This window comes from Drosophila busckii, chromosome 2R (assembly GCF_011750605.1).
Source record: "Drosophila busckii strain San Diego stock center, stock number 13000-0081.31 chromosome 2R, ASM1175060v1, whole genome shotgun sequence".
NCBI lineage: Eukaryota > Metazoa > Arthropoda > Insecta > Diptera > Drosophilidae > Drosophila > Drosophila busckii.
Genome location: NC_046605.1, coordinates 447,875 through 473,521, shown reverse-complemented (window position 1 = coordinate 473,521; position 25,647 = coordinate 447,875). Strand labels below are relative to the sequence as shown.

Sequence of the window (25,647 nt, the reverse complement as noted above, 5' to 3'; positions counted from 1 at the left end):
AAGTATACAATATATAGATACGATTGTGTTAAGAACATGAAACGAAATAAAAACTACGGGTTTAAATAGAAAACAATTTGAACTAAACTAGAAATTGAATTTTTGCTTGAATATGAATGTGTCGTCCTTGAACAGACTAATTCTTGCTGTTCACAATGGAGTTCATGAGCTGTCCATACAGTTCGGTGCGCAACGCGATTGCCTGGAATTTGCTTGCCTGGTACTTGTTATAAACGGCACGCATTTTGGAAGCTGGCGCATCCTGAGCCAGTTGGGCAATCTGTCGCGTGATGGGACGCAGCTGTGCAGCCGTATAGCGGGAATAGTGTTCCAGTGTTGGAGTCCAGTGCGTGTCCCTAAAGCCAGTTGCGGCTTTGGCGTTGTCGTTAAGCAAATGAAGCGATAGGAACAGCGATGCGGCCGCAATCTAATGATGAGAATAAAAATATAAAAAAAATGAAATAATGCAGTTGTATAAAATTTCCTTACCTCCGATGGCCTGTAACTGGCTAGCTCGTAGTCCATAGAGGACAGTTCCAAAAAGTATTTGCTCATGGCATGATGCTCATCCTCAGCGCGTGCTGCTTTCGAGTAACGGCGCAAGAAGTGCAAGGGCAAGGGGCGCGACAGATTCATGTCGATGGCTTTAAGTATCTTCAGCTCCATCAGGCAAATCTGGCGTGCAGTATAGGTATCATCCGTAATGAAGACAAAGTCGCTTATAACTGGCGGAAAGAGCTCCTCATACTTGGTGGCAATAAAGAGGGCAGTCACGCCCACCAGCTGAAGATAGCTGCGCTTGGTGTCCTTAACCGCCTGCAGATAACGATCGATAATGGCAACGGCCAGATGGAAGGTCTCGGCAGCTAAATGAAACTGCAGATGCACCTCGTTGATCCAATCGATAAGTACGGCGCGCATCTTACGCGTTACCTCTGGCTGCCCAGCCAGATGGTCTTTCTGAATGGGTATCGCCTGCTCCACCTCATAGAGATAGTCATAGATGTCGTTCACATACACCGAGACCAGCATAAGATTCTCTCGATCATTTGCATCGATGTCCTCTATTTCAGACAGCCGCTTGCTTGATAGCGACAAAGTGTTTGAGGAGGAGGCCGAGGAGAAGGCTTTGCCCGATAGCGGAGCTGTAAAGGGGCGTGCCTTAAGAAGTTCATCCTTCTTAACAACAGTCTTAGACGTCACTGGCAGAACGACGGGGCGTGGCTTGGCAACCTCCTTCTTGGCCACGACGACTGCCTTAGCTGGTGCTGCTTTCTGCTGCAACAGCTCAGACTTTTGCAGCGCAACACCCTGGCTGGGCTTGGCTAGGGCAGCACGTAGCTTGGTCAATGACCTGCGCGATAAGTTGCTATCCTCACGACGCAGCGCCTGAATCGGCTGCTGCTGGTCCTCCTTGACTTTGACGGTACCAGCAACGGCAGCTACATGAAGAGTAGCACTTTAGCATTAATCATTAACTACTAAGTGTTTACTTACGTTTGCTTGCAACCGCGGCACTTGATTTCACCACACCAGAGGTGGCGGATACTAAGGGGCGTGACGGCGCCTGTCGTGTCAAGAGTCCGTTGCGCACAGAGTTGGAGCGTAGCAGTGGCCCAACGTTGGTTGTTGTTGTCTTGCCTGCATTGGCATTGGTAGCACCTAGTGGCTCCTTCCTCCAGTATGTATCGACACGTGCCTTAGCAGTTAGTTTTACATCTTTTAGCTCTTTTTGAGCTACATCCTTGCTGGTTATATTGCGAGTTAAACCACGATTTTGTAAATCTCCAAGTGCAGCACGCTTAGTGGTAGCCTCGTTAGTAGGCACTGTCAATTTCTTCAGCTGCACTTGGTTAAATTTCTCCGTTGCATTCTAAAAAAAAAAAAATGGCGCGCACTTTCAATTTATGCATTGTTCCTCACACTTGCTTAGTTAGCGGTAAAAAGCACCGCTAGTTTATCAAATCTAGACGCCTATCACATTTACCGCTGATTACAGTACGGCATTTTTTTCTTTTGCACTCTCCCTTTTGTGCAGCTGCTACGCAGCCGCAAACGCCGCCAAGTCGCTGCAATGGCGGACATGCCCTTTGCCCCTTGCCAGATTTTCTATTTCTACTTTTTGCATATTATAATTAGTTTCTACTTACCTCATCCACATGCATTTTCAAATTTTTGCACGCCATTATGCTTTATGAACTCCTTTTTAGGCAAATATAGTATTTTATGCCGCGATCTTTTATATTTTTTACTTGAGCGCGTCGCTTTGACTTTGAAACGCAAATTTTGTTGAATTTTTATATATTTTTGATACGTCTGTTAGCAATGTTCATTTGCTTCTAATGAGATTGCACAATTACATTAATTTACAATTTTTCAAACGATTACTTTTACTTAGTTAATGTGATTATAAAATTTTCTGACTTTCCGAGAGCCGCGATCGCTGGCAACACCCGCCGTTGAATTTGAAATGTGAAAATTAGTGATGCTCAACAGCGATTAGAGTAGTATCCAGTGTTGCCAGATTACATTTATCGTTCATAGCTTTGTGCATCTCTAGCAATGTGTTTGCGATATATCGATAGTGGAATTAAATTTGTCGAGCTATCGAGCAGTAAATATACCAAAGCTATCGGTTCTTACTAAATATAGAAAATATATTTGGCGGGCAATATCGATATTTTGTAGTTAATATACCAAATTATACTAATTAACGAGCCGCAAAATTCGAATTCAAATATTTCAGGTAAACATCTGAAGCAAGCAAACTATTTATTGACGCGTATAAACGATGTATGGCATTGGCTACTGTGGGTTAGACACAGAAAATACATTTTTAAATATAAAATAACTAAATTCTTTGATATTGAATGCAATGGTGCTTTTGTTGTTGGAGTCAACTCGTTAGCTGCTCAGTTCATCATTAGCACAGTGCTCTCATTCAATGATTGCATCAATTAAAAGTGGATCGTTTCAATTCAATTCAGCTTCGACTTTGGCCGTCTTCTTGGCAAATGTTCTTCGACAATTTAGCGCTATTTGCATTTGAATTGTTGATTTAAGATTTCCTACACAATGCCGCGGTAAGTGATTTTCCTGTTGTTTTCTTATACGTATGTACTTCAAGCCAAACGGAAATGCAACATAATTCTTGGCTTGTCTTTTTTACTCGACTGTGATGATCAGTGTCAAGTTTTCTCGTCTGCGCGGACGCCCCAGCAACAATAACAACCAACACCAGCTTCAGGCACTTGACCATAAAAAAGAGCGTTCTGCACTTTTTGCTAATTTTTCGGCGCTGACGTTCTATTGTTCCGTTAAAAGCAGCGCTCATTAGCATACTCCACACCATCAGAGCATCAGACGCATAAAACAAAAATGCAAAAAAGAGCAACTGAGCAAGGCAGGGAGAGAAACAGAGCGCAGTGCGCGCTGAGTACCTGTGCCTTGATGGAAAAAACAATATTTTGAGCAGCTGAAAAACAATAAAGTTTTCCGCAGTTGTGAGTTTTTCAACAGTCGCGCATGTGGCTCCATCGAGTGAAGATCGCTGCCCGGGCTTTGTCCGTTTCGTTTGTGTATTAGAGTGGGCCACCGATTTAATAAGCTGACCTCTAGATAAACCAAGAGTAATGCAAAGTGATTTATTTATTTTTAAAATATTTCTATTATTATTATTGCTGTTGCTGTTATTGTTGAACAAAATTCAAAAATTGTAGTAAACGCAAATAACGTTCTGCATGAGAGCGGCTGTTGATTTTAATATATTCATGTGTGTGCGCGCTGAGTGTTTAAATAAAAATAAATGCGTCTAAATGTGAAAACAAAAGCGAGCATATAATAACAAAATGTTGTGCGCACTTTAATTGTGCACAATTTGAATTATTGCTATCTCTGCAATGAGGAAGCGATTGAACTACAATAAGCTCTTGAGTTAAAGTGCGTGTTATCAACCCCCTCACAAATAACTGAGGCAACAAACTTGCAAAAAAATAGAAGAGTGGCACAATAGAAAAGTAAAAGAGCGACGAAGTGTTGGGCAAAGCGTGCTCTAAATGCAACACACTACAACAATCATAACAGCAGCAATTAATTAGTGCATAAACAGTTAAATTAACTGCCGTTAAAGCCGACTGCGACGCAGACGTCGACGCGTGCATTCACTTTTCTCTCTGCCCTGTTGCTTCTGCTTATGCTGCTGCAATGAACTGAACTGAAATAGAAATAGAAAAATGCATGTACAGTGGTGCAAGCTATCGCTAAAATTCAAAAGCTAAAACTAACAACAAACTTGCAAAGTACTTTACATAAATTTTCCACTAAAAGATTATTTTTATTCACTCGTTGCAGTTCCACTGTATCATGTGTGTGCACTATTTTGATTTTTATTGCAAATAAAACAAGGTGATGACGCAAATGATGAGCAACAACATAAATTAATTTCGGATTGCGCAGCAGAATCTACGAAAGTCAAAAAGAGCAATCAAAGCAAAGTTGTCATATTTTGCAACAAAGAGTCGCGTGTAATTACAACAATTACAAAAGTAGCAAGTACTTTAAGTGAGTTTGTAACAAATGTAAATGAAATCATTACAAGCCGGGAGGGTGCCTGCAAATAACAATAATTGTGCGTTAAGCAAGCGTCGCGTCGTTATGTCTGTGACTGCAGCTAAGACTAATCGCCAGCGATCGCATTGTCAACGCTGGTGCCTAATTGTCTTGGCCAGCCTCTGGCTCGCTGCCACTGCCCACGCTAGTGCTAATGGCGTGCACATCGAGCTGCGACGTCGACGCAGCGTCCATTGGAATGGCATTGAGGTAAGCTCGTCATTCGAAATTGATATTCAGCATTGATTTATTAATGGCATTTGTCACATGGCCACACTTATCATACCATATGCATCGCCTAGAACCTGAGCTCATCAGGCCACTGGTGCGCCACTTGACACTGCGCAACCCAAAAACATTCGACAGACACTCAACAACAGAAATAAATGCATATCTCAGCTAAAATGCATCGCGTGATTCATCGTCAGCACTTACGCCTGTTTCGCCAAACACTTTCTAGTCTATTGAACTGGCCAGGGCAGGCCAGGCCATGCCTTAAATCATGTTCTTGGAGCGTAAATGGAAACCTCTGTCGAACAAGCCAAGACATCATGTCAAGTTGCAAACTTTATGGCAGCGTTAACATAAATTTAATTATTTATATGGAGCCAACAATGAGAGTAGCTCTGATGTTGTTAGTTGTGTAAAACGCTTGTTGCAAGCCTCGCGCATTGGCTTCAATTGCATTGCTGGAATTCATCGCTCGATTTGCGTGGCGGGGGCGAGAAATTCATACACATGCTTCAACGATTTAGCATCTGAGCCAGAGCGAACAGTGAGAAAAATAAAAAAGCTGTCGCGACATTTTGGCAGCTGTGCGAAACTTGCAACTCAAATTCTCATTTAATTTTTCGCAGTTGAGCGCGTCTCAAGTTGTTGACCCAAGCGGCGGGCAAATTAGTTGGCTCCGCTTAGTTGAGAACCCCTTTTGGCTGGTTTACACTTTAACAAGCATTTCCCCTTTGGCACTTCTTAGTCTCCGACTGCTTCCGCCCAATTGGCTTTAGCATTTGCCTCGGAGTTTTTCAACGCTTTGCAGCAGCATTTTTATTTATTTTGCCAACGGGTCACGCAAAATTTCATCACATAATCAGCCAGCGCTTACATACAGCTCCAATTCCAACTCCAGCTCCAGCTACATTAACAATGCTTCGTTGTTGTTGTTGTTGTTGTTGTTGTTGTTGGGCTTTTCCGGCACTTGTCGTGTGCTGACTCTTTTATGTTAATGTTGCCCTTGCTGGCAATTTGTGTTCGCTTTTATTGAACTTTGTTTGTTTGCACGCAGAGCAGAAGAATGAAACAAAATCAAAAAGAGATCTTCGAAAATGAATTCAGCTACAGATTATGCTGCTTATTACTGCCACGCCTCTTTTCAACAGCTGGCTAATGCAATTTGCCCACTAGTTGTGGGCGGTAGCGCTCTTCACGCATCGCTGGGCCGCAACGTGCGCTTTTCCCTCAAATGTAACAACAAATTAAATTAAATAATAGTTAGTACAAGTGATCAAACAGACATTAGCCTAGGCACAGCTATTAGCTGGGAAGCTGCACCAACACCACTGACCGATATAAGCGCCGATATGCGTGGTGGCTTTTCCACTTGCCATGATTTTCAAATTTCCATAAACCGTCTTATGGGAATTTTCCTCAACTAATTTCCCTATTGTTGCGTACCAGTGAAAGTGTTTATTTCTATTTTTTCGGGCTTTTAATGCTTGCTGGCTTTTAAGACAGCAACAGTTGCAGGCTTTAGTATTTTTACGCTTTGCTGAATCTTGGCGCCGTTTCCCTTTCTCTTTGCAGCTGGATGAGAACGGACTGCTACAGCAGCTGGCGGCGCACGAGCGAGCGCTGCTCTTTGGCTCAGCAACTGGTAAGTTCTCTTCTTGCTGCAGTCAGCCGATTGGAAAGATTAACTGGCTGACATACATATAATACATATAATCTGCAAGAGTCGAGCGCATAATTAAGTTTGACAGCGATTTAGTTTGGAAATATTTATGAAGAGTTCTTCAGTACGCTGGGTGATTTCAGCAATTCGCTCAAGCATTCCAAACCAGACTATTGTTTAGAATAAGTAACAAAGCAGGCGGAAGTTTAAGCCAAGTTAGTTTGCTTTAAATTTTGCGCAGTGTAGAAATTACCTTAGGTTAGCCAAATCAATGTCATGTTCGAAAACTGAAACATGTTATTACATAGCCATTGATTCATGGCATGCCGCACATTTGGTATTCTAATGCTGTTTACCCGTTTGCTTGCTCCTCCAACCACCCGCAGTGCCCGAATTCAAATTCGTGCATTTAGATCGCCGCAGTGCACAGCAGGAGCGACGGCCACGCCAACGCCGCAGTGCAGCGCAAGGTAAGCAAACAAACTCACACACACACGCACACAGACACACAGCTCGTGCTGCTCCAGTTGTCTCAGCTGGCTGAGGCTGATGCTGAGGCTGGAGCTGAGGCGGCGGTCATTATACGAATGGTTTAATTAATTCGCAAAATGCATTTGGCAGCCAGCGGCCCGTTGGAGGCAAAGCTGCAGTTGCAACAGACGTCGCAGCTAATCGACGATGCCTTCATCTTCATACGGCGCACAGCCAACGGCACGCAACTCGTGGAGCATTCACCCAAGTTGCTGCAGCGTTTCGAGCGCTGCTTCTATCGCAGCGCCTGGGCAGCCTTGGACCTCTGCGATGATCAGAGCGTGGTAAGTACGTCCCAGTCATTTACTCTGCCAGCAACTAAGTGTCGCTCTTTGCAGCGCGGAGTGTTTCGGCAGAACGCGAGCAACTTTGTCGTTCATCCGCTGCCTGCGCGCTTTGGCCCAGCTGCCCATGTGCTCTACCAGGCGCGCTTAGATAAGAGCAACAGCAACAGCAACAGTCAGTCGACGCCGTTAGAGAGCGTGCAGTTCGAGCCCAATGCAGCGGAATTCAACGAACCGCAGCAGCATCAACAGCAACAGCAACAGCAGCAGCAGCAGCAGCAACACTCGCGTCGCAAATCGCAATCGCAGCTACGTCTGCGCTATCAGCCGCGGCATCATCATCATCATTATGAGCAGCCAGCAAAGCAATTCGATGCGCAGCGACATCGACGACACATTGGAGGTGGGCCACGTGCCTGGGGCACGCCACACGAGCTGCATATAGAGACGGCGATCTTTGTGGACAGCGATTTGTATCGCCACATGGAGAGCAATTACCCCAGGGATACGGAGAGTCAGCTGGTGCGCTTTGTGCTGGCCATGATCAATGGTGTGCAGCTGCTCTATCATCATCCGACGCTGGGCAGGCGCATTAACTTTGTGCTGAAGCGCTTGGAGATCTTTCGCAAGGATCCGCCCGATCTGCAGCGCTCCAGGGACGTTGACACCTATCTGGGCAACTTTTGCGAGTGGCAGCGTGGCTTCAATCCCATCTCGGACGCCAACACGCTGCACTATGATCATGCCGTCATACTAACCGGCTACGATCTCTACGTGCTGGACAACGGCAAGGTCAACAGCCAGGTGGTGGGACTAGCTCCAGTGGCGGGCATGTGCTCGCCCAACAACTCGTGCACCATCAACGAGGGCAAGCACTTTGAGAGCGTCTTTGTGGTGGCCCATGAGATTGGACACAAGTAAGTCGCATTCGAATTGGAGCTCGAATAATCATAACTTTTGTTTGCTTGGCAGTTTGGGCATGCGCCACGACACGCAGGACAACAGCTGCGACTCCAGTCTGCACATCATGTCGCCCACTTTAGGCAGCGGGAAGATCACGTGGTCCAAGTGCTCGCGCACTTATCTGGAGGAGTTCATCAGTCGCGGCCAGGCCGAGTGTCTCTTCGATCGCGGACAGATCAAGGCGAATCTGGATCACAACGCCGAGGGCATGTTGCCGGGCGAGCGCTTCGATGCCAACCAGCAGTGCATGCTCAAGTATGGCCACAACTCCAAGCGCGCCGCCAGCCAGAGCAAGTCTGACATTTGTCACGATTTGCACTGCCAGCGCGATCGACTCACCTGGACTTCGCATCCAGCCTTGGAGGGCACAGAGTGCGGCGATCGCATGGTAAGCCAAGCAATCAGTCAATTCCAAGTTAGTTACTCATTCAGATCTCTGTTGTTGCAGTGGTGTCGTGGCGGCACCTGTGTGCTGCGTCCCAGCCACGAGACGGCGCTGACTTCGCTCAAGCAGCTGAGCGGCCTGGCCAAGCCGAGCTTTGAGAAGAACGCTGGCGTGGCAGAGTCCAGCAAGATGACGCAACTGCTGCAGGAGTACGAGACAAGAGGCAATGAGCTGCCGCGGGAGGGCGACAGCGCCTGGAGCGAGTGGGGCGAGGCCGGCAGCTGCGACTCCGGCTGTTTGATTGGCGCCGGCAATCGTGAGGGCAGCACCGGGCTGCGCATTTTCAATCGCAGCTGTCTCAACTATCGCCAGCGCTGCCGCGGACGCGATCGCAAGTTCGAGAGCTGCATAGCCAAGCAGTGCTACGGCGTGGCCAAACAGACCATTGCCGACTTCGCGACGAGAGTTTGCAAGCAGGCGCGACTCTCGGACAACGAACTGAGCGGCGAGGGGCAGCAGCTGGTGGGCAGCATTGAGGACTCGTGCAAGGTGTTCTGTCGCACCAAGAGCAACGCCACCAAGTCGCGCCGCTGGACCTTTCCCGACGGCACCAGTTGTCGCGCCAAGCACTACACGGCCGATGACGTTGGCTACTGCATTGCGGGACGTTGCGAGCTCTTCTCCTGCCACACGTCCAGCAACAACTTCTTCAGGCTGGGCCGCAGCTACTGCGCCTACAAGGGCGCGCGTCCCCAACGCGACTCCGCGGAGCAGCAGTCCAGCTACCACAACAATGTGAGCTATTGGCGCAACTCGAATCGCAATCGCAACGAGAATGGTGAGCTGCAGCTCTAACTGTTGTTCGTGTCGCTAATGATTTATTTGCTTGCAGAGGTGGCCGTGCGCAGCTTCCAGGCACAGGATAATCACATGTCGCATTCGCAGCCGTACAAGGCCAGGTATCCATACTCCATGCCGAATGACGAATCGCAGCTGGAGCACGAGTGGCAGGTGATTTCTGGTTGCCACTCCAACTGCATGACAGAGTCAAAGGGCATGCAGGTGGTCAGATCTCGTCACTCGGGAGAGCACAACATTCAGCTGTGTACGCATAAGGCGAAGCCCTGCGAGCAGCTGCAGACGCCGGCGGAGTATGCGGAGCAAACCTGCGCCCGGTACAGTCGCAAGGTGGACGGCTTGTCTGGGCATGGAGCGCAGATCTCTGCCAGCGTTGAGGAGCCGGATCGCAGCTGTCGCGTCGGCTGCCAGGATGAGTTCATCAAGTACCGCTACTATCTGGTCAATGGCCAGAAGGGACACTTTCCCATTGGCACGCGCTGCTCGCAGCTGGGCCATCGCTACTGCGTCTATGGCAAGTGCCTGGAGTTTGGCCACGACAACCTGCCGCTGCAGCAGTCGCATATTAGCCTTGCCCTGTTCCGCAGCAAGCGCCAGGCGCCGCAGCAGTCGCGCCAGAAGCGCAGCTTTCTCCACTACGCGCCTGTCAACATAACGGAGACCATTACGCAGGAGTTTCTCAACAGCATTGTGAACAGTATTATAGACTTTGAGCGGCACCGAGCGGGTGAGTAGTCCATGGAGTCCAGTTGAAGCTCTAGCTAATAAACCGATTCGATTTGCAGTTGAGGCTGGCGACAACATCGAACTCTCCAATCCTATACACGTCTCTGCAGACGAACTGAGCAACCACTGAATCCATAGAATTCTAAATGCGCCTTAGCCTAAGTTACAATCGCTAAGTATAATCTTAAGCGAGCTGAAATATTCTTATAGACAAACGTATATATGTGTGTGTGTGTGTGTTGCATGTGACTGAAAAATCGCTTAGAATCCATTTATAGTATATAATAGAAATACATTTATATGTATAGTTAACTTTTAATTAAAATTTTTGTGACATGCTCAGCAAGTAATAAATATAAATTGTGCAGCCTGCTTTTGGGGGGCGGCAGTTTGAATTGGTTGTGCCTAAAAGTATGCACGCATTGCAGCGACAACTCGAAAGACACACACACACACACACAGGCAAACACTTGAGTCAACGCCACGCCCACTGCACAGTTACTGTTACCATTTTTGGTGCTTGCATGCAAACGCTAACAGCCATTACCAATATTCGATACCAAAAAGGGATAACAACAACACAAACACACACACACACACACAGAGACACAGACAGTGCTGTGCCTGCGCAAGAAATTAGATAAAAACACCTACGAATCGCTGAATATGCCACAGTCGGCAACTAAAGCGCGCACCGAGCTAAGCAACAATATAAAGCCGCAAAGCGAATGCTACAAGTTTACTCAGAAAGTTTAATAAAGTGTGTAGTGTGAGTGTGAGTGTGTCAGTGTGTTGGGCAGTGAACATAAGATTGAAGTTCAGTGCAGCTGCTTGAGAAATTTCGAGCTGTATAATGCAAGTCATCGTTGCTTTGCGTCGTGGGCTGGTTAATTAGAAAAACTAATTGCTTGGCGTCTTGGCATTGACATTTCGAGTACACCAAGGGACTCATTAAATTGGGTCACATAGTGGCCCCATCTTCATTTCATTTGGGCCATAAGCACGCACTTCAAGGCTCTTCAGAAACTGTGTCAATTGCCTGCCTTTTGTTCTGGAGCTTCTTGGCACGCAATGCGCGAATTCTGTAACTCAATTAGTCATTTGAATTTTTGAATTCAATTGAAATTGTACGCGCAGTTGTTGTGCCGTAGCAAAGTTCGCAACACGTGCTACAATTGCCACGTATAGCCAAAGGACCTTGATGTCGTTGGCTTCAATTATTATTTGTTATTATTTGTGTTACTTTGAGCTGTGTGCTGTGCCACTTTCAATAAGTTCCCAAGTCGAATCGAATTATTGATTAGTGTTAATTGACATTATTGCTTTTCAACACACAACAACAACAACAACAATTGTCGCTTTATAGCCAGGCTAGTGGCCTGCACTGGGCTTCATTGTCGTTTCATTCATTTAATGGGTGTTGCCCGCATAAGTATGCAATGAGTTTTCAACTCTGTGAAATATAAGTTTCGTGCATTAGAAACAAAAGTGACAAATTACGAGTGCAAAGTTTCAAGCGTGTACGACAAGCAGTTGCTCTTTCTTTTAAATGATATTTAATTGTCGATTCCGCATACGCCTAGTGCTCCATATTTAAAATTTGACCTCAATAGTAGTAGTTCCTAATTTAAAACTACGCTATCCCACTCTCTAACTCTTTGGGGTAGCTTGGTAGCTCGATTTGAAAAACCCATTTGACCATGTTCATAGATTCACATGGTTAGGGTTGTTTATTTTCTATGCAAGCACGCGACCCACGCGTTGCAATTGTAAAACCAGCAGCAGCAACAACAATGCTTATGGTGGCCATAATATGCGTATTGACATAGTGCTTAATCGTTAATGTCTGGCAGACGTCGTTGAACCCGCAAAGCCAACGGACGTGCTCTGCGCACCCAAGCAAGCGAAATAAATAACGAACTCTAACTTTGAATTTGATTACACCAGAATTTTAAGCAAGTGAGCAAATGTGTTAAGTACATCGCGACTGGAGCAATGTGCAGACTCGTGGACTTTAAGCCGAGATCTGACAACAGTTTGTGAAAAATGCCGCCCAAGAGAAGACGTCGATTCCATGGACTCTACTACCATTCATCGCCGCCCAAAGGTGAGTGAGTCTCTTGCACTTAATGGGCGCCATATAGTGCCATTCATTTGCATTAGTTGCGCCTAATTGAGGCAATTCTGTTTAAGTGTGGCAGCAAATAGAGACACGCAGCAACAGAAAAGGTAACAAAAGGCAACAAAAGGCAACAAATGAATGAAATATAGTGGGCCAAAAAAATTTGCATATTGCGTGCCTGAAATGTGTCAGGCGGACTCAACAAGTTACAAGGCAACATTAAGTGGCAATCGCTAATGCGCCATTTCCGTGGCAGTTGTTGCCCTTTTTATTGCCACAACTACTCAACTTTTCTCTTCTTGCTGTGGAAAGTGTGAGCTTGCCAACTTACAAGCGCCACTCCAGCAGTCTTGGCTGCCATCTAAAGAGTGTGGGAAATAGCTAAAGGTTGATTTTAATTGCAGCATAAAAAGAATATAAATATTTACATGTGTGTAGGCGTCCAAGTAGCTGCTACTAATGAATGCAATATTTACCTGGAAGTACTCAAAATACACTGTAAGAAATGTAGACTGCAATCAGAAAATAAAACCGCACAACTCCAACTCGAACGAATTGACTTTGTTAAGTGTAGCTAATAAAAAGGTAGCACTAAAAACACACACACATCTAAAATATACAGTGGGCTAGCAAGCGCTTTGTTATTTATTCATGTACTAACGGAAGAGCGCGTACAGGACGCAATTACCTCCAGCTCCAGCTCGGACTTGCGGCTTGGGGCTCGGACTCCGCTTTGAGTTTCTATTTCAGTTTCAGTTGCGAGGGCTCATTTGGCGACCAAGGCGAATAAAAAACAGCAAATAAATAACACATTGAGCTGTCCTAAATTCAACACCTCGCTGGTCAGTTGGCCAGTGAGGCTTCAGCTTGCCAGACGCAAAAGCGTACAAAGTCTATAGAAAATTTCCAAAGCCAAAGTAGGTCGAGACTTTTTAGATTACATAAGCTGGCGACAATAAGCACTATAGTATTAATTTGTACAACTATTAAATATATTCGCTTGAATTGCAGTTATGCCAATGAATGGACAGACGGCGGGGCAGAATGGACGCCGGCGGCGCGACAACGACGGTGCGTATGAGTAATGTGTGAGAGCATTAACAGCTGGCAAGTCGACAGTTCGCAGTCGACAGTCGACAGTCGAGTGGGTGTTTTGAAATGCTTTTGGCAACTGGCAGGCGGCATGACCTTCAGCTTGCAAACATTTTAAGTTGCTTCAAAACTTTGCCAAAAAAACTTGCAACAAAGTTGTTGAGACTTTAAGTTTGCGCATTTGCTTGATTTTTAATTTAGTTTTACTTGCAAATTGCATGCAAGCACGAAAATGAAAATGAAATTGCTTTCCGCCCCGCCCCACCACTCGCTGCTGGTGGGGAAGGCAGCAAGCTGGCAACTTTTGGGAAATTGATATTTGCTTTTTCTTTCGCCTGCCAGATTTCTCGGTAAAGCTATCGACCATACGCATCTGGATGCATGAAAAGGATATCAGCAAACTAACGCGCATTCTATGGGCGGGACAAGGACAGCGCCTATGCCAGCAGGCCAGCAACAATGGGCGTGTCAAGCGCTTTCTGGCAGCAGTGCCACATGTTATGGTAAGCGGGCTATAGTAATAATAGTCTAGCTTCGAGTTCGTATACGAATCCGAATCCAATTGCAGAATGCTACCAAGGATCTGCATCAAGCGGTTATTGATAACAATCTGGAAACGCTGCAATCGCAGCTGGAGCCACCCGTGCCAGCCGCCATGGTAACCGCCAAGGACAGCAATGGCTTGAATGTCATACACAAAGCAGCAGGTTTGGGCCACACCAAGATTCTGGAGTATCTCACCAGCCTGTGGCCAGAGGGTGCGCATGAAATGGACATAACGGGCAAGACCGCTCTGCACTGGGCCGCCAGCGCCAAGAACAACATGCGCTGCTACACGCTGCTCACTCAGGCTGGCTGCGATGAGGAGGCGCTCGATTATGTAAGTGCTCAAGCATTTCATATTTCAATTCACTTCGATTCGATTGGCTTCTCAGAAAATGCGAACGCCCTCGTACTATCGCCATAAGCCGCATGAAATCGAGCGCGCCTTCCTGGTCTATGTGCCCGAGGCGCCGCGTATCAATCGAGAGAGTGCCACCGACTGGGAGGCGCTGAGCGATGAGAGCACGGACAGCAGCGTTGGTGACGCCAGCAGCAGCAACAGCAGCAAGGCCGTCAAGGTAAGTCCTCCCATCCCACACTAACTCGTCAGCCTGTTTGCTTTATGGGTTAATTAAAATTCACTTGATGACCACTTAAATTGTCAGAAATCGAACGCGAAGCCAGCTGGCGCTATGAATGGCCGTAAGTCCTTGGACGACAGCGGTGAGAACACCTCCGAGCTGGACACGAACGATGGGTAAGTGACATTCAGTTGGCCTCTTGGCCCTCTAGCATGGTTTGTTTCGTTTCGTTGCGCTACGTGGCTTGGCTTGGCTTTACTTGGTGGCCTAAACTTTTTGCATTTTGTAAGCAGCGCCAGCGCCTATGACGAGGATGATTCATCCAAGGCGGAAGTGTTGCCCACGCCACGTCGGCCCGAGACGCCGGCGGCGTTTGACACAGTCGGTGACATCGAAAGCGATGCCGAGGTAAGTCATTCCAGCAGCACCTTGCGCGCTCTTCCTCCCTCCCTCCCCCTTCATCGCCTGCCTGCCTGCCTTGCTCTTGTTTTTTATTGTGTGTTGCCTTGCACCCCGAGCTTTTGCTGTTTAGTCTCCAATTGAAAAGAATGCGACATGTTTTTCCGGCAACTGTCGAAAGTAAGCCATTGTCGACACACACACACACACATACACGCACATCTTTGAGTGTATATAAGTTTACAAGTACAGAGTGAACAAAACCTTTGCCACGACTCATGATATTTATATAAGAGTATACAGCAGACGCTCGTAAATTAGATATGGAAATAAGAGAATGAATTGAATGAAAATTTGTGCTAATTAGCGGGCGTCTCTGTCATCGAGCACCAGACAAGCAATCAGTCGACAATTGTTTACTTTTACAGAATATGGCAAGAGCTGTAGAAGGCGACGAAGATAAAGCAGAGACAGAGGCAGCGGCAGAGGCAGAGGCAGAAGCAGAAGCAGAGACAGAGGAAGTGGCAGAACCAGAAGCTGCAGCGGCAGTCGAACCAGAAGCTGTGGAAAATGGCATTGAAAATGCAGCAAATGGAAATGAAGAGCACAACAATGGCGAGCTGGAAGCGGAGAGTGAGGAAAATGCAAACGAAAAGACTGAAGAGGAACAGCCAGCGGATGATAAGGAAAACGAAAGCGATGAAGTCGTGGTGGAGCCCGAAGTTGAAGCAGAAGAGCCAAATGATACAGAAGCTGCAGCTGCTGCAGAGCAAGAGCAGCCGGAGAACGAGGAGCAGACGAATGATGCAGCTGTAGTGGCAACTGCAGCTGACGATGCCGACGCTGCTGCTGCCGACGAAGAGGATGAGGACGATGAGGTACAGATGGGCATGCTTTGAGTAGAGCCAGGTCTTGTGCTGTCAGCAATTGTTTTTTCTTTAGTAATCCCATTAGCTCCTTGTAAACGTAAACGTAAATGTAGTTCCGCTACAAATTGATGTGTTGTGAGCGTTCTCATATGTGAAACTGTAAAAATACAAAAACAATAACTTTATTAATCAAGCGAGAAAATTCTGCAAGCTATTTTAACGACAATTTTTAGCAATCAACAGCAATAGTCTTTGCCTTAAACTTAAAGTCAACTGTATATTTGATTAAACTACTAAATAGTAATAATAATAAGCTTCATCCCAAAACTAACTGAGCAATAAAAATAAATGCAACTTGTGTTTTTGTTATGTATACGCACTGTACTGCAATTTTATTCAACTTTAACTCTTTACTCTCTTTCTCTCTCTCTCTCTATCTATCTATAACTCTCTTTCTGTCTAAAACTTTCCATTTGTAACTGTTTTTCTGTTATGTTTCGTTTCGTTTAAGTTGTATCGCATATCGATTGGCCCAATCAGCAGCTGTTGAGCTGCAGATATACAGTTTATAATAACTCATGTGTGCTATATACGCTACTCAAATGTGATTATTTATAAATGTACATATGGCATTTCACTTTCCATGTGGCTGTCGGAGTCTTTGGGTTGCCTCCGCTGTCAGCGAAATGGCAACTGAGCATGCAAACGTCAAGCACAGTTGCAAATGTTAGATATAGATACATATGTATATATATCATCAAATTTTGTGGTAGTGGGCGTAGTGCTGCATTTCAAGTTCACATTTATTTGTTGCAACTAACTTGTGTGTGTGCGGAATATTTACTTAATGACCTGCAGCGTATGCGCAATATTACGTATACGCGACTTTTTATCACCAAACAGATCAATTGCACTCACAACTGGCACTGGTTGGACGTAGTAGTCTGTGTGTGTATTAACTAGCTGTGTGTGTGTGCACCCTGACTCTAAATCTAAATCGATAATGATATAATGCTCTTTAAAAAATAACGTCTATTTAGGATGTGATTGCCGTCACACCGAGCACTCGCCGCAAGCTCGCCGAGCAGCCCGAGCCGCCCTTGGAGCCCAATGCAGATGATGGTGCCAACTCGCTCAGCTCTTCGCTGGCCATTGAGGGCTTTGTGCAGGGCGCCTCCGAGGATTTTACAGTTCAGTCTCAAACTGCACCCTATGAAGTCGATGAAGTATAAGCGGCTTAACCCTTTATCTCTGTTTATCAGTTATCAGTTATTCATCTTTATGTGTGTGTCAGCACTTTGACCATCGCAGCACTCTTGGTTTTTGTTAGCTCCAACTGCATGTGCCTCTCTATTTGCTTTGCCATAAATAAATCTATTTTGAAACCAACAGGATGCACGCCTGCAGCAGATTATAGACGCTGGCGATTTGGAGCAGCTGGCGGAGATTGTGTTGAGTGGGGAGGGTGCGCGTTTGCTCAAGCTCAAAGCCAATGAGCCGGAAATACAGGCGTTCCTCAACAATGTGCCCAGCTATATGGTGCGTCCTTCCAATTACTTCAACTCACTTTGCGCTTAATTCTCGAATCCCTAGGAGAAAATCCATCGCGTGCACGAGGCGGCACGCGACGGCGGCCTGCTCGCCCTGCAGCAGGCATTGGATCGCCGAAAGTTTGCCATTGCTAAGGACGACATATCGCCCAATGGCGCGACGCCGCTGCACGTGGCCGTGCTCTTTGGCCACAGCGGTAAGTGCCCGGCATAATGCCAGCTACTGCTCCTACTCCAAATGCTTCGCTTTAGATATTGTGCGCTATTTGGCTTCGCGGTTTCCGGAGACGATGGCAATTACGGATAATGACGGACGCACGGCGCTGCACTATGCGGCCACAATTAAGGACAACGGGCACTTCTACAATGTCCTAGCGCAACTGGGCGCCAATTCAAAGGCGCTCGACAAGGTGCGTAATAATTCATGGCTTCCAAAAATATAAAACGAATTATTTGGAATTATTTCTAACGAATTCAAGTCGCATTGACTTGACCCCAGCCCTCGCTACTGACGACTTTGAGTTTTGTTTCATGGGTTTATCAAGAAACTTAAAATAGTTATTAAATAGTTTAGACGCCCACTTTTGTGAACAAGCACAGCTGGCTTTGTTAAGAGAGAACGTGTAGCTTGTAGGTTTTTAAAATTATATAGTAGGACTAGTTAATGGGCCAAGGGCTCTTGGCGTTGACTTTCAATTGTCAGCGAGGAATCAAGGTCGAGCCTCGAACTTGCCCCATGCGTCAATCAATATGCCATAAATATGAAATCAACGTTCGAAGACAACTGCAGCGCATTTATCCATTTAATATTCCATAGCTGGGCCACACGCCTGAATTCTATGTGGACATGGAGAAGTCCAAGGATGTGCTCACCTACAGCGAGCTGCTCGAAGTCTTTGGCGCCGAGGAGCTGGAGAACGAGTTGCTGAGCGATCAAGGTAGCGCGCCTTTCATATACTATGTTCAAATTGTTGTGGCTTCATTTCATATTAATTCTTATGTTAAATGTTTTTGTTGCTTTGCTGTTTGGCTTCTGTATGTGTATGTGTGTGTGTGTGTGCTTCAATTACAGTCATAGCTTGGGGGCTATTCAAACAATTAAATACATTTGTTTGCCGAACCGAACTTGGGGCGGCAATCCACATCAAACATCGATTTTTAACCCACACACAGGCACACAGCCATGCGTCCTTCACTGATTGTGTGTGCTTCTCACATATTCATAGTTGCGCCTTTCGCTTGTATTAAGTTGGTTTAGTCAACTTTGGGTGTTTAGTACGCGCGGTTGGGCCTCGCTGCTGCCAAGTTTAGTTCGCAGTTCTAACTAATTGTTAGCCTCACTTATCTCTCTGGTAAAATGGCGGCCAATCGTGAGTTCTTCAACGAGATTATCAACAATATCGATGATATATTTGGTATGTCGTTATCTGCTAACAAGAGCTAACTAGTTAAAGATAAATCCAGCACTACCAACAGTTTGTTTAATTAAAACGCACAAGAGCTTTAGAGCTATCAAACAGATTGTGAAGACGCGGCAATAGTTGAATCTCGCACCTGTTTAAGCACACGCGCCTATTTTTAGCGCACCCCAAGCACCCACACCAAAAGTCTTACTGTGCGGCTCTGTAACTCTGTGTCCATGTGTGTCCTTGTGTGTGTGTTGCTTGTGCTGTTGTAACTGATAATCATCAACAATTACACCTAACGCTGCCCAATAACAACAACAACTACGACGACGCGCAACAGTGCCCGATGATTTGCATAGCGCACGGCGGGAGCTTAAGGATGGAGAGATCGCACGCACTTTGGAGCGCTGCTTCAGCGTCATAGCGGAGTCTGGCAAACTGCTGAGCGGCTCTACAGCCTCGGCGCTGTCGCATCGCAAGCCGCTGAGCGCCTCCTCGCTGCAGCTGTCGGTGACAAGCTATCTGAGCCGCTTCCTTAAGCGCGCAGTCTACGAGCGGATTAAGCTGCGCCAGACGCGCCTGGATCACAATCTGTTCGATGTGCTCTGGCCGGCGATGCGCAAGACTTCGAAGCTGCGTCATCTGGAGGAGGACATCAACTGTGGCATTATAGCACCCGACTTTGATGTGTTTGTGGTGTTCCAGGAGTTCTTGGTGCCGTTCCTCAAGGACATGCATTGCCTGAGCATTGACGCGGACTTCAAGCCACATCCGCGCCTCGCCTACTTTCCCATGGACAACGGCGAGCGCCTCAATGCGGCGGCATTTGTGTTCGACGACGAGTCGCTGCTGGTTACGCGCTGCGTTGTGGAAGTCTCCCGCAATCTGGATCAGCTGGAGCTGCCTTTGAACCTGACCATTGGCCAGATTGAGCACGCGGAGCGTATAATGATGAGCAAAATATTTACGGCCAACTTTGCCGAGGCCATAGGCGAGACCGAATCCGGCAATTACTATACGCTGACAGAGCTGCTAGAGCCGGACTCGGAGCCAGCAAAGCTGCTCACCAGCATGGGCCTGATGATACCCTTGCTGGACACCAACGATCTGGTGCAGGCGGCCGAGTCCACAGCCTTCAATGGCGCTCTCTGGCCCTATGGGCGTGGCGTCTACATGAACTCTGCGCACAACATGGCGGTGTGGCTTAATGTGCAGGAGCATTTGCGAATTATAAGTGTGACCAGCGGCAAGGATGCGCCGGATATGGGCGCAGCCTACACACGCGTGGGCAACGCCATTTCGTATCTGGAGACGCAGCTGCACTTTAAGGAAAGCTACCTGCTGGGCTATCTGCAATCCCGGCCAGCCTATCTGGGCAGCGGCCTCAAGATGACCACCATAGTGAAGCTGCCCAATCTGATGAAGGAAATGGACAATCTGCGGCATCTGTGCTCAGTGCGCGGCCTCAGTCTGGTGACCAACCGCTTGTCCAAGCTGACAGTGCGCCTGATAAACATGCAGAGCATGGGCGTCGTGGAGTATGTGCTGTTCCAGGACTACTGCACTGCAGTGACCAACATACTGTCGCTGGAGAAGGACATGTCGCTGACGAACTCAAAGCACATCGCCACCATGCTGGTGAAAATATTCAAGCGCAAGAAGAACAGCATCATCGATCGCAACTAAATCCGTTTATCCAGCACGCTCAAGTCCCATAACTGTACAGCACACTCTACATAATACGCAATGTTGATTAATTAATCGATTGATTGATTGATTGACCAATGCATTAGACTCTAAAAAAAAAGCATCAAGCAAGCAACCACAAAAGTAAATACAAAAATCCAAAGAACTCAGCTTTCGGCCGTCGCACGCAAAATTAATTCAGAGATTCATGTACGTACCTAACCCCTAACCCTTAGCCATTAACCGTTAATCGTACGCTGTTATCCTGAGCCTCTGTACGCTCGTTAGCAAACTGTTTTGTCAACAACAACCTTTGATATGATTTGCCAAGTTGATTTCACACTCATGAGCTCATTTCTCATTTCCAACCTCTGTTGACTCTCGCTTTGTGTACAAAGGCTAACTAGCTAGTAGTGGCTCTCATAAGTGTCTAGATCACGCATTCCACTATACTGTCTAATGTCCTTTCTCTTTCACGCGCCGCAGGTCAGTCGCAGCCCGTGAGCTTCAAGGCCAATCCCATATTCAAAACGGAGCAGGGCAAATATCTAGCGGACTGTAAGTTTTATTGTATTTATCGATATACTATCAATTGTAATATTGTTATTCTTGTGCAGCTCTTGCTGATCCCTTAATCAAAGCGCTTACGGAAATCGCCAATAAGCGTCCCAAGGATCCAGTTGCCTATCTGACAGGCTACTTGCAGAATTTTATGGGCGAACGCAAGCCAGCTGTGTTGGTGGAGAAGAAGAGAAACGGCAACACGCTCGCCAATGCCAACTCAAAACTCACCAATAGTCGCCCAGCTGCTGACTTCATTGAGCCGGACGCACGCTCCATGAACGAGGACGACGAGGATGGCGCTTTGGCGGCGCAGCAGCTGGAGGAGCGCGACGAACATGGCCAGAGCATGCTGCACTTTGCCTGCGCCCGTTCGCATAGGCGTGGCGCTCTCTACACGCTCATCGAGGAGTCGCGCATTGATCTCACCTACAGGGATGAGCTTTATCGCACAGCTCGCGATGTTGCACTCCAAGCTAATCAGCCCAACAATGCAGTGGAAATCGATCGCTTTATCATTGCTCAAGCAGTGCTGGGTAAAAGTTTTGCTTTCAGCTTTACTGGAGAGTGTCTACAATTTATTTTTTACTGCCAGGTGACCTGGAATACTTTGAGCAGTTGGCTCTGCAGGGCTATGATCATATACTGGATATAGAGGATGAAAGCGGCAAGGTTATTATGGATGTGGCCACTGAGCGCCAGCACGACACGCTCGTTGGCTTCTTCAACAATCTGCGTACGCTGGAAGAGACACGCGAGGAGCTGCATCAAACTATACGTGACAAGAATATGGAACGGCTCAAGGAGCTCACTGCAGCACCCAATGCCAAGTGGCTCATCAAGACCAAAAACTATTATGGTAAGCCGCGAGTTTAGCTTTGCTTAGCATCCAAACTCACTTTAATCTTCTGGCAGGTCGCACTGCTCTGCACATAGCTGTGCTGAAGGAGTCCGAGGAAATGGTGCAGCATCTGGTACAGCTCAGCCCAGAAGCACTCAAAGTGACAGACAATGTAAGTGGGAATGCTAATGCAATAAGTAACTCAATTGACGCTTAACTCTCTCAGCTGGAACGCACTGTGCTGCACTATGCACTGGGCACCAATTTCTGCGAGAGCGTGAGTCGCATATTGATTCAAAATGGTGCCAAGCGCACGGCGAAGGATCTCAAGGGTAGACAGCCGAGCTACTATTTCATCAACAAGGCGGACATACTGCGCCTGCAGGAGGAGGAGGACGAAAGCCGCTGACTCAAGCAATAGTCTCATACACACACAACTCACTACTCACTACTTAGTTCTAAGCGCCTCACAAGCGATCCTCTTATCAAATAAAATAAACGGTGTACAAGAGTTCATGTAGCTTGAAACCTTCTTGGCCAGCACTTCAAATCAAGATACTGTCATTGAATCTAGAGTGCGTGAAATACACACGAGAGATAAGTGCAAGGGTAACTGGAAATGTGATTAGATTACGGCCTTGCCACCACTACCCAGAAACTGCAGCACTAAAAATAAATCAGCATTTTTGACTACGCTGCTGAAATCATCGCATATCTAAAGAATTTCAACTAATTCCTAAACAGCTGTTGAGCTCCAGAAACAGCTGTCAATTAAAATGCTTCCCTCTCTCACTCTCTTGCTCTGCGGCTAATCTGTGACTTTTATCAATGCAAATGAGCAGTCACAACATTGGAAGCTCGGTGTGTACTTAGTTGTGTCTCTCATCCGATTGTAGTATTTGATTTACTGTCAATGCCCGATCGATCGCCTATCTAATGTCTGTTGAGTGCGCTGATTTGGCGCAGTCGCAGCTGACGCCGCCGCCGCCGCCGCTGCCGAGATTAGTGCTATGAATCGATTAGCTGCTGGCAGGTGTAAAGCGGACTAACGCCTAATTGAAAATTGAGTTGCTTGTCGAAGTGGTGCGCGCGTAGTTCAACTTCAAGTGTGGTGCTCAATGGCGGCGGAAACAAATACGGGTAAATCTCAGAGTGAATGTGGAATGTACAAAATTAGAAACAAAGAATTTATTTTAAGCCTCAAATACTTTTGCTGTTTTTACTTAGGCCCCTTTCTGGGTCAACGTCATGTGCAAACGTTCTTGCTCTTCCTGAGCATTGTGGTCAACTACATGGCCAAATTCAATGTTGGCGTTGCTGTGGTAGCCATGACCAATGCAGAGAGCACCAATCCCAATTTTCCGGTAAGCATGCAAAACTTCATATTTAGAATTCAGCACTGAGTGATTCACTGCAGGAGTACGACTGGGATGAAATGGAGCGATCCTACATTATATCCAGTTTCTTTTGGGGCTACATTATGACGCAGTTTCTGGGCGGCTGGCTCTGCCGGCGCTTTGGTGCGCGCTGGACTATGTTTGTGTCCACCATCGGCTCGGCCTTGCTGGTGCTGCTGGTGCCGTTCCTTGTGGAGTGGGGCGGCTGGCAGGTGTATTGCGGCATACGCGTGGGCATGGGCATATTCCAGGGACTTATGTTTCCCTGTGTGCACGCGCACTTGGCAAACTGGTGTCCTGTGTCGGAGCGCAACAGGCTTGGCGCTTTAGCCAACACGGGCTTGGACTGCGGCACTTTGCTTGCTATGTTTGTGAGTGGGCAGGTGGCGGCGTCTAGCATGGGATGGCCGGGCATCTTTTACATATCTTGCGGCGTGGGTGTGCTCTGGTGCATAGGCTGGATGATCTTCGGCGCCGATACGCCGCGCCAGTCGAAGTTCATAAGCGAGGCGGAGCTGAACTACATAGAGTCCTCCATCAATGCGAACAGCAAGCAAAAGGAGGAGCAGGCCAAGGAGTCAAATCAAATACCCGTGCCCTGGAAGGCTATACTAACGTCGCTGCCCTTCTGGGCGCTATTCCTGGTGCGTTGCACACAATCCTGGGGCTACTCCACGCTGCAGGCAGAGATTCCCGCCTACATGAACGGCGTGCTGCTGATGGACATGAAGAGCAATGCGCTGTACTCTGCCCTGCCCTACTTTGCCTCCTGGCTCATGGCCTTCGTCTACATACTAATCGCTGATGTGCTCCTCACACGCGGCACTTTAACAATCACTGGGATTCGCAAGTCGTTCAGCTCGGTGGCCTCTTGGCTGCCAGCTATCAGCTTGGTTGGTCTCAGCTTCCTGGACAGCAATCAGAAGACGCTGGCCATTGTGCTAATGACGGCCAGCGTGGGTATTAATGCTGGTGCCACAATTGGCAGTGCGCTCAACACCATCGATCTGTCGCCCAACCATGCGGGCATTCTCATGGGCATTGTCAATACGGGCGCAAATGTTGTGCCTATACTGACGCCGCTCTTGGTTGGCCTCGTGGTTAAAAATGACGTAAGTTGCAGCAGAAACTATTTGGACATCTATAATAATTAATTTGCTTTAGCACGATCGCGTTGAGTGGCAAGTGGTCTTCATTATATCCGCTGTTATATTCTTCCTGGGCAATCTGTTCTACATCATATTTGGACGCATGGTCAACCAGCCGTGGAACGCAGCGGACTTTCTGGACAACCAACAGGCCGAGAATTCGCAGGAGGCAGGACAAGCGCGCAGAGCCAGTGCAAAGGCCATTGAAGCGAGACGAAACTCAAGTGATAGCTTTTAAAACAATATTAATATAAAAACAATTTCAACGCGGCTGGATCGTAGATACATACTATTACTTTAGTGAATAAAAGTTACGAAAATACTTCATATTAAGCACTTGTTTGTTGATATTGATAAAGTAAATTATTAATTTGGGCTTGTTGCTTGTCTGACAATCAGCAGCAACAATTTTCGGAATTGACAGAGCAGCGATTAAACAAAAGCCACACGTAAATAACAAATACGCCAATTGTAGCTACAATGGGCATAAAAGAAGATGTACGCGATACACTTGTTAGTTTGACAGCTTCAAGTAACTAATATAACAAAATAAAAAACCATTTATAGCTGAGCACTTGAGTCACAGCCAGCTGCGGCTACTGCTAACACTATGGGCTAAAAGCAATAACAACTATGACTAATTTGTAATATTAAAGCTTTAAGTGATTGCTCCTCTATAGTCGCTGCCTTTGTTAATCCTTTGGGAGGTGCACCAGACATAAATTAACTCACCAACTTTATAAATCAATGTTCATGCAATCGGAAATCCGCCATAAACAAGATGTCATATAAACACTTGGCTCAATTACTTTTTTCAAGTGGAAAGCCTGAAGTTATATGGCACTCATAAACTTGGTCAGTAACTTGCGTGGATTAGCTCAAAGTTCAATTAGCACAGCTGCCAGCATTATTCTATAATTATAAAGTGTGCAAGAGGGAGCTCCCCAGCAACTGAATTGGCTACGCATTATTATTTGCACTTGCACTTGCCATTCTCATATCCTATAGTATTATTTTATTATTATTATTATAGTATTATAGTATAGTTTAGTATAATTTAGCAAAATATAATTAGGTAAAGTTACCACTTAGGTAATAGCAAACTAATTTAACAACAAATTACATATCTAAATAAATTGAAATTGGAAAAAAAAAAAATAATTTTTTTGCAAGTAGCCTACGTTGCGGCTTGTTGAGCAAGACAAA

The 25,647-nt window shown here is 46.6% G+C and overlaps 4 protein-coding genes across 7 annotated transcripts; 3 read left to right on the top strand and 1 right to left on the bottom strand.

Annotated features, from left to right (window-relative positions):
* Nucleotides 1-27: 27 nt before the first annotated feature.
* Nucleotides 28-2,335, bottom strand: LOC108596525 (G2/mitotic-specific cyclin-B). Its single transcript, XM_017982412.2, has 4 exons — nucleotides 2,151-2,335; nucleotides 1,498-1,873; nucleotides 490-1,442; nucleotides 28-427 (listed from the first exon to the last, which is right to left on the bottom strand). Exons 1-4 carry the CDS (start codon nucleotides 2,184-2,186, stop codon nucleotides 137-139), a joined length of 1,656 nt encoding a protein of 551 aa, XP_017837901.1. The 5' UTR covers nucleotides 2,187-2,335; the 3' UTR covers nucleotides 28-136.
* A 1,210-nt stretch (nucleotides 2,336-3,545) lies between these two features.
* LOC108596524 (A disintegrin and metalloproteinase with thrombospondin motifs 16) lies at nucleotides 3,546-10,575 on the top strand. Its single transcript, XM_017982411.2, has 10 exons — nucleotides 3,546-3,629; nucleotides 4,351-4,818; nucleotides 6,412-6,481; nucleotides 6,886-6,969; nucleotides 7,121-7,314; nucleotides 7,369-8,231; nucleotides 8,287-8,665; nucleotides 8,726-9,500; nucleotides 9,555-10,247; nucleotides 10,306-10,575. Exons 2-10 carry the CDS (start codon nucleotides 4,582-4,584, stop codon nucleotides 10,374-10,376), a joined length of 3,366 nt encoding a protein of 1,121 aa, XP_017837900.2. The 5' UTR covers nucleotides 3,546-3,629; nucleotides 4,351-4,581; the 3' UTR covers nucleotides 10,377-10,575.
* A 1,696-nt stretch (nucleotides 10,576-12,271) lies between these two features.
* LOC108596523 (CG30274) lies at nucleotides 12,272-22,431 on the top strand. 4 transcript variants are annotated; one of them, XM_017982409.1, is made up of 18 exons: nucleotides 12,272-12,353; nucleotides 13,380-13,439; nucleotides 13,803-13,963; nucleotides 14,029-14,340; nucleotides 14,396-14,581; nucleotides 14,669-14,760; nucleotides 14,878-14,992; nucleotides 15,412-15,861; nucleotides 16,893-17,042; nucleotides 17,245-17,391; nucleotides 17,446-17,599; nucleotides 17,655-17,812; nucleotides 18,220-18,340; nucleotides 20,981-21,052; nucleotides 21,112-21,591; nucleotides 21,651-21,914; nucleotides 21,971-22,068; nucleotides 22,123-22,431. In XM_017982409.1, exons 1-18 carry the CDS (start codon nucleotides 12,293-12,295, stop codon nucleotides 22,303-22,305), a joined length of 3,264 nt encoding a protein of 1,087 aa, XP_017837898.1. In that variant the 5' UTR covers nucleotides 12,272-12,292; the 3' UTR covers nucleotides 22,306-22,431. The 4 variants fall into 4 exon arrangements, 3 of the variants coding, with proteins under 3 accessions (XP_017837898.1, XP_017837897.1, XP_017837899.1); XM_017982408.1 differs by having other exon boundaries at nucleotides 16,893-17,078; XM_017982410.1 differs by lacking the exons at nucleotides 12,272-12,353; nucleotides 13,380-13,439; nucleotides 13,803-13,963; ... (8 more) ...; nucleotides 17,655-17,812; nucleotides 18,220-18,340 and adding an exon at nucleotides 18,702-18,817.
* A 510-nt stretch (nucleotides 22,432-22,941) lies between these two features.
* LOC108595281 (putative inorganic phosphate cotransporter) lies at nucleotides 22,942-24,696 on the top strand. The gene is made up of 4 exons (XM_017980494.1): nucleotides 22,942-23,036; nucleotides 23,124-23,260; nucleotides 23,314-24,405; nucleotides 24,458-24,696. Exons 1-4 carry the CDS (start codon nucleotides 23,015-23,017, stop codon nucleotides 24,677-24,679), a joined length of 1,473 nt encoding a protein of 490 aa, XP_017835983.1. The 5' UTR covers nucleotides 22,942-23,014; the 3' UTR covers nucleotides 24,680-24,696.
* Nucleotides 24,697-25,647: the final 951 nt, after the last annotated feature.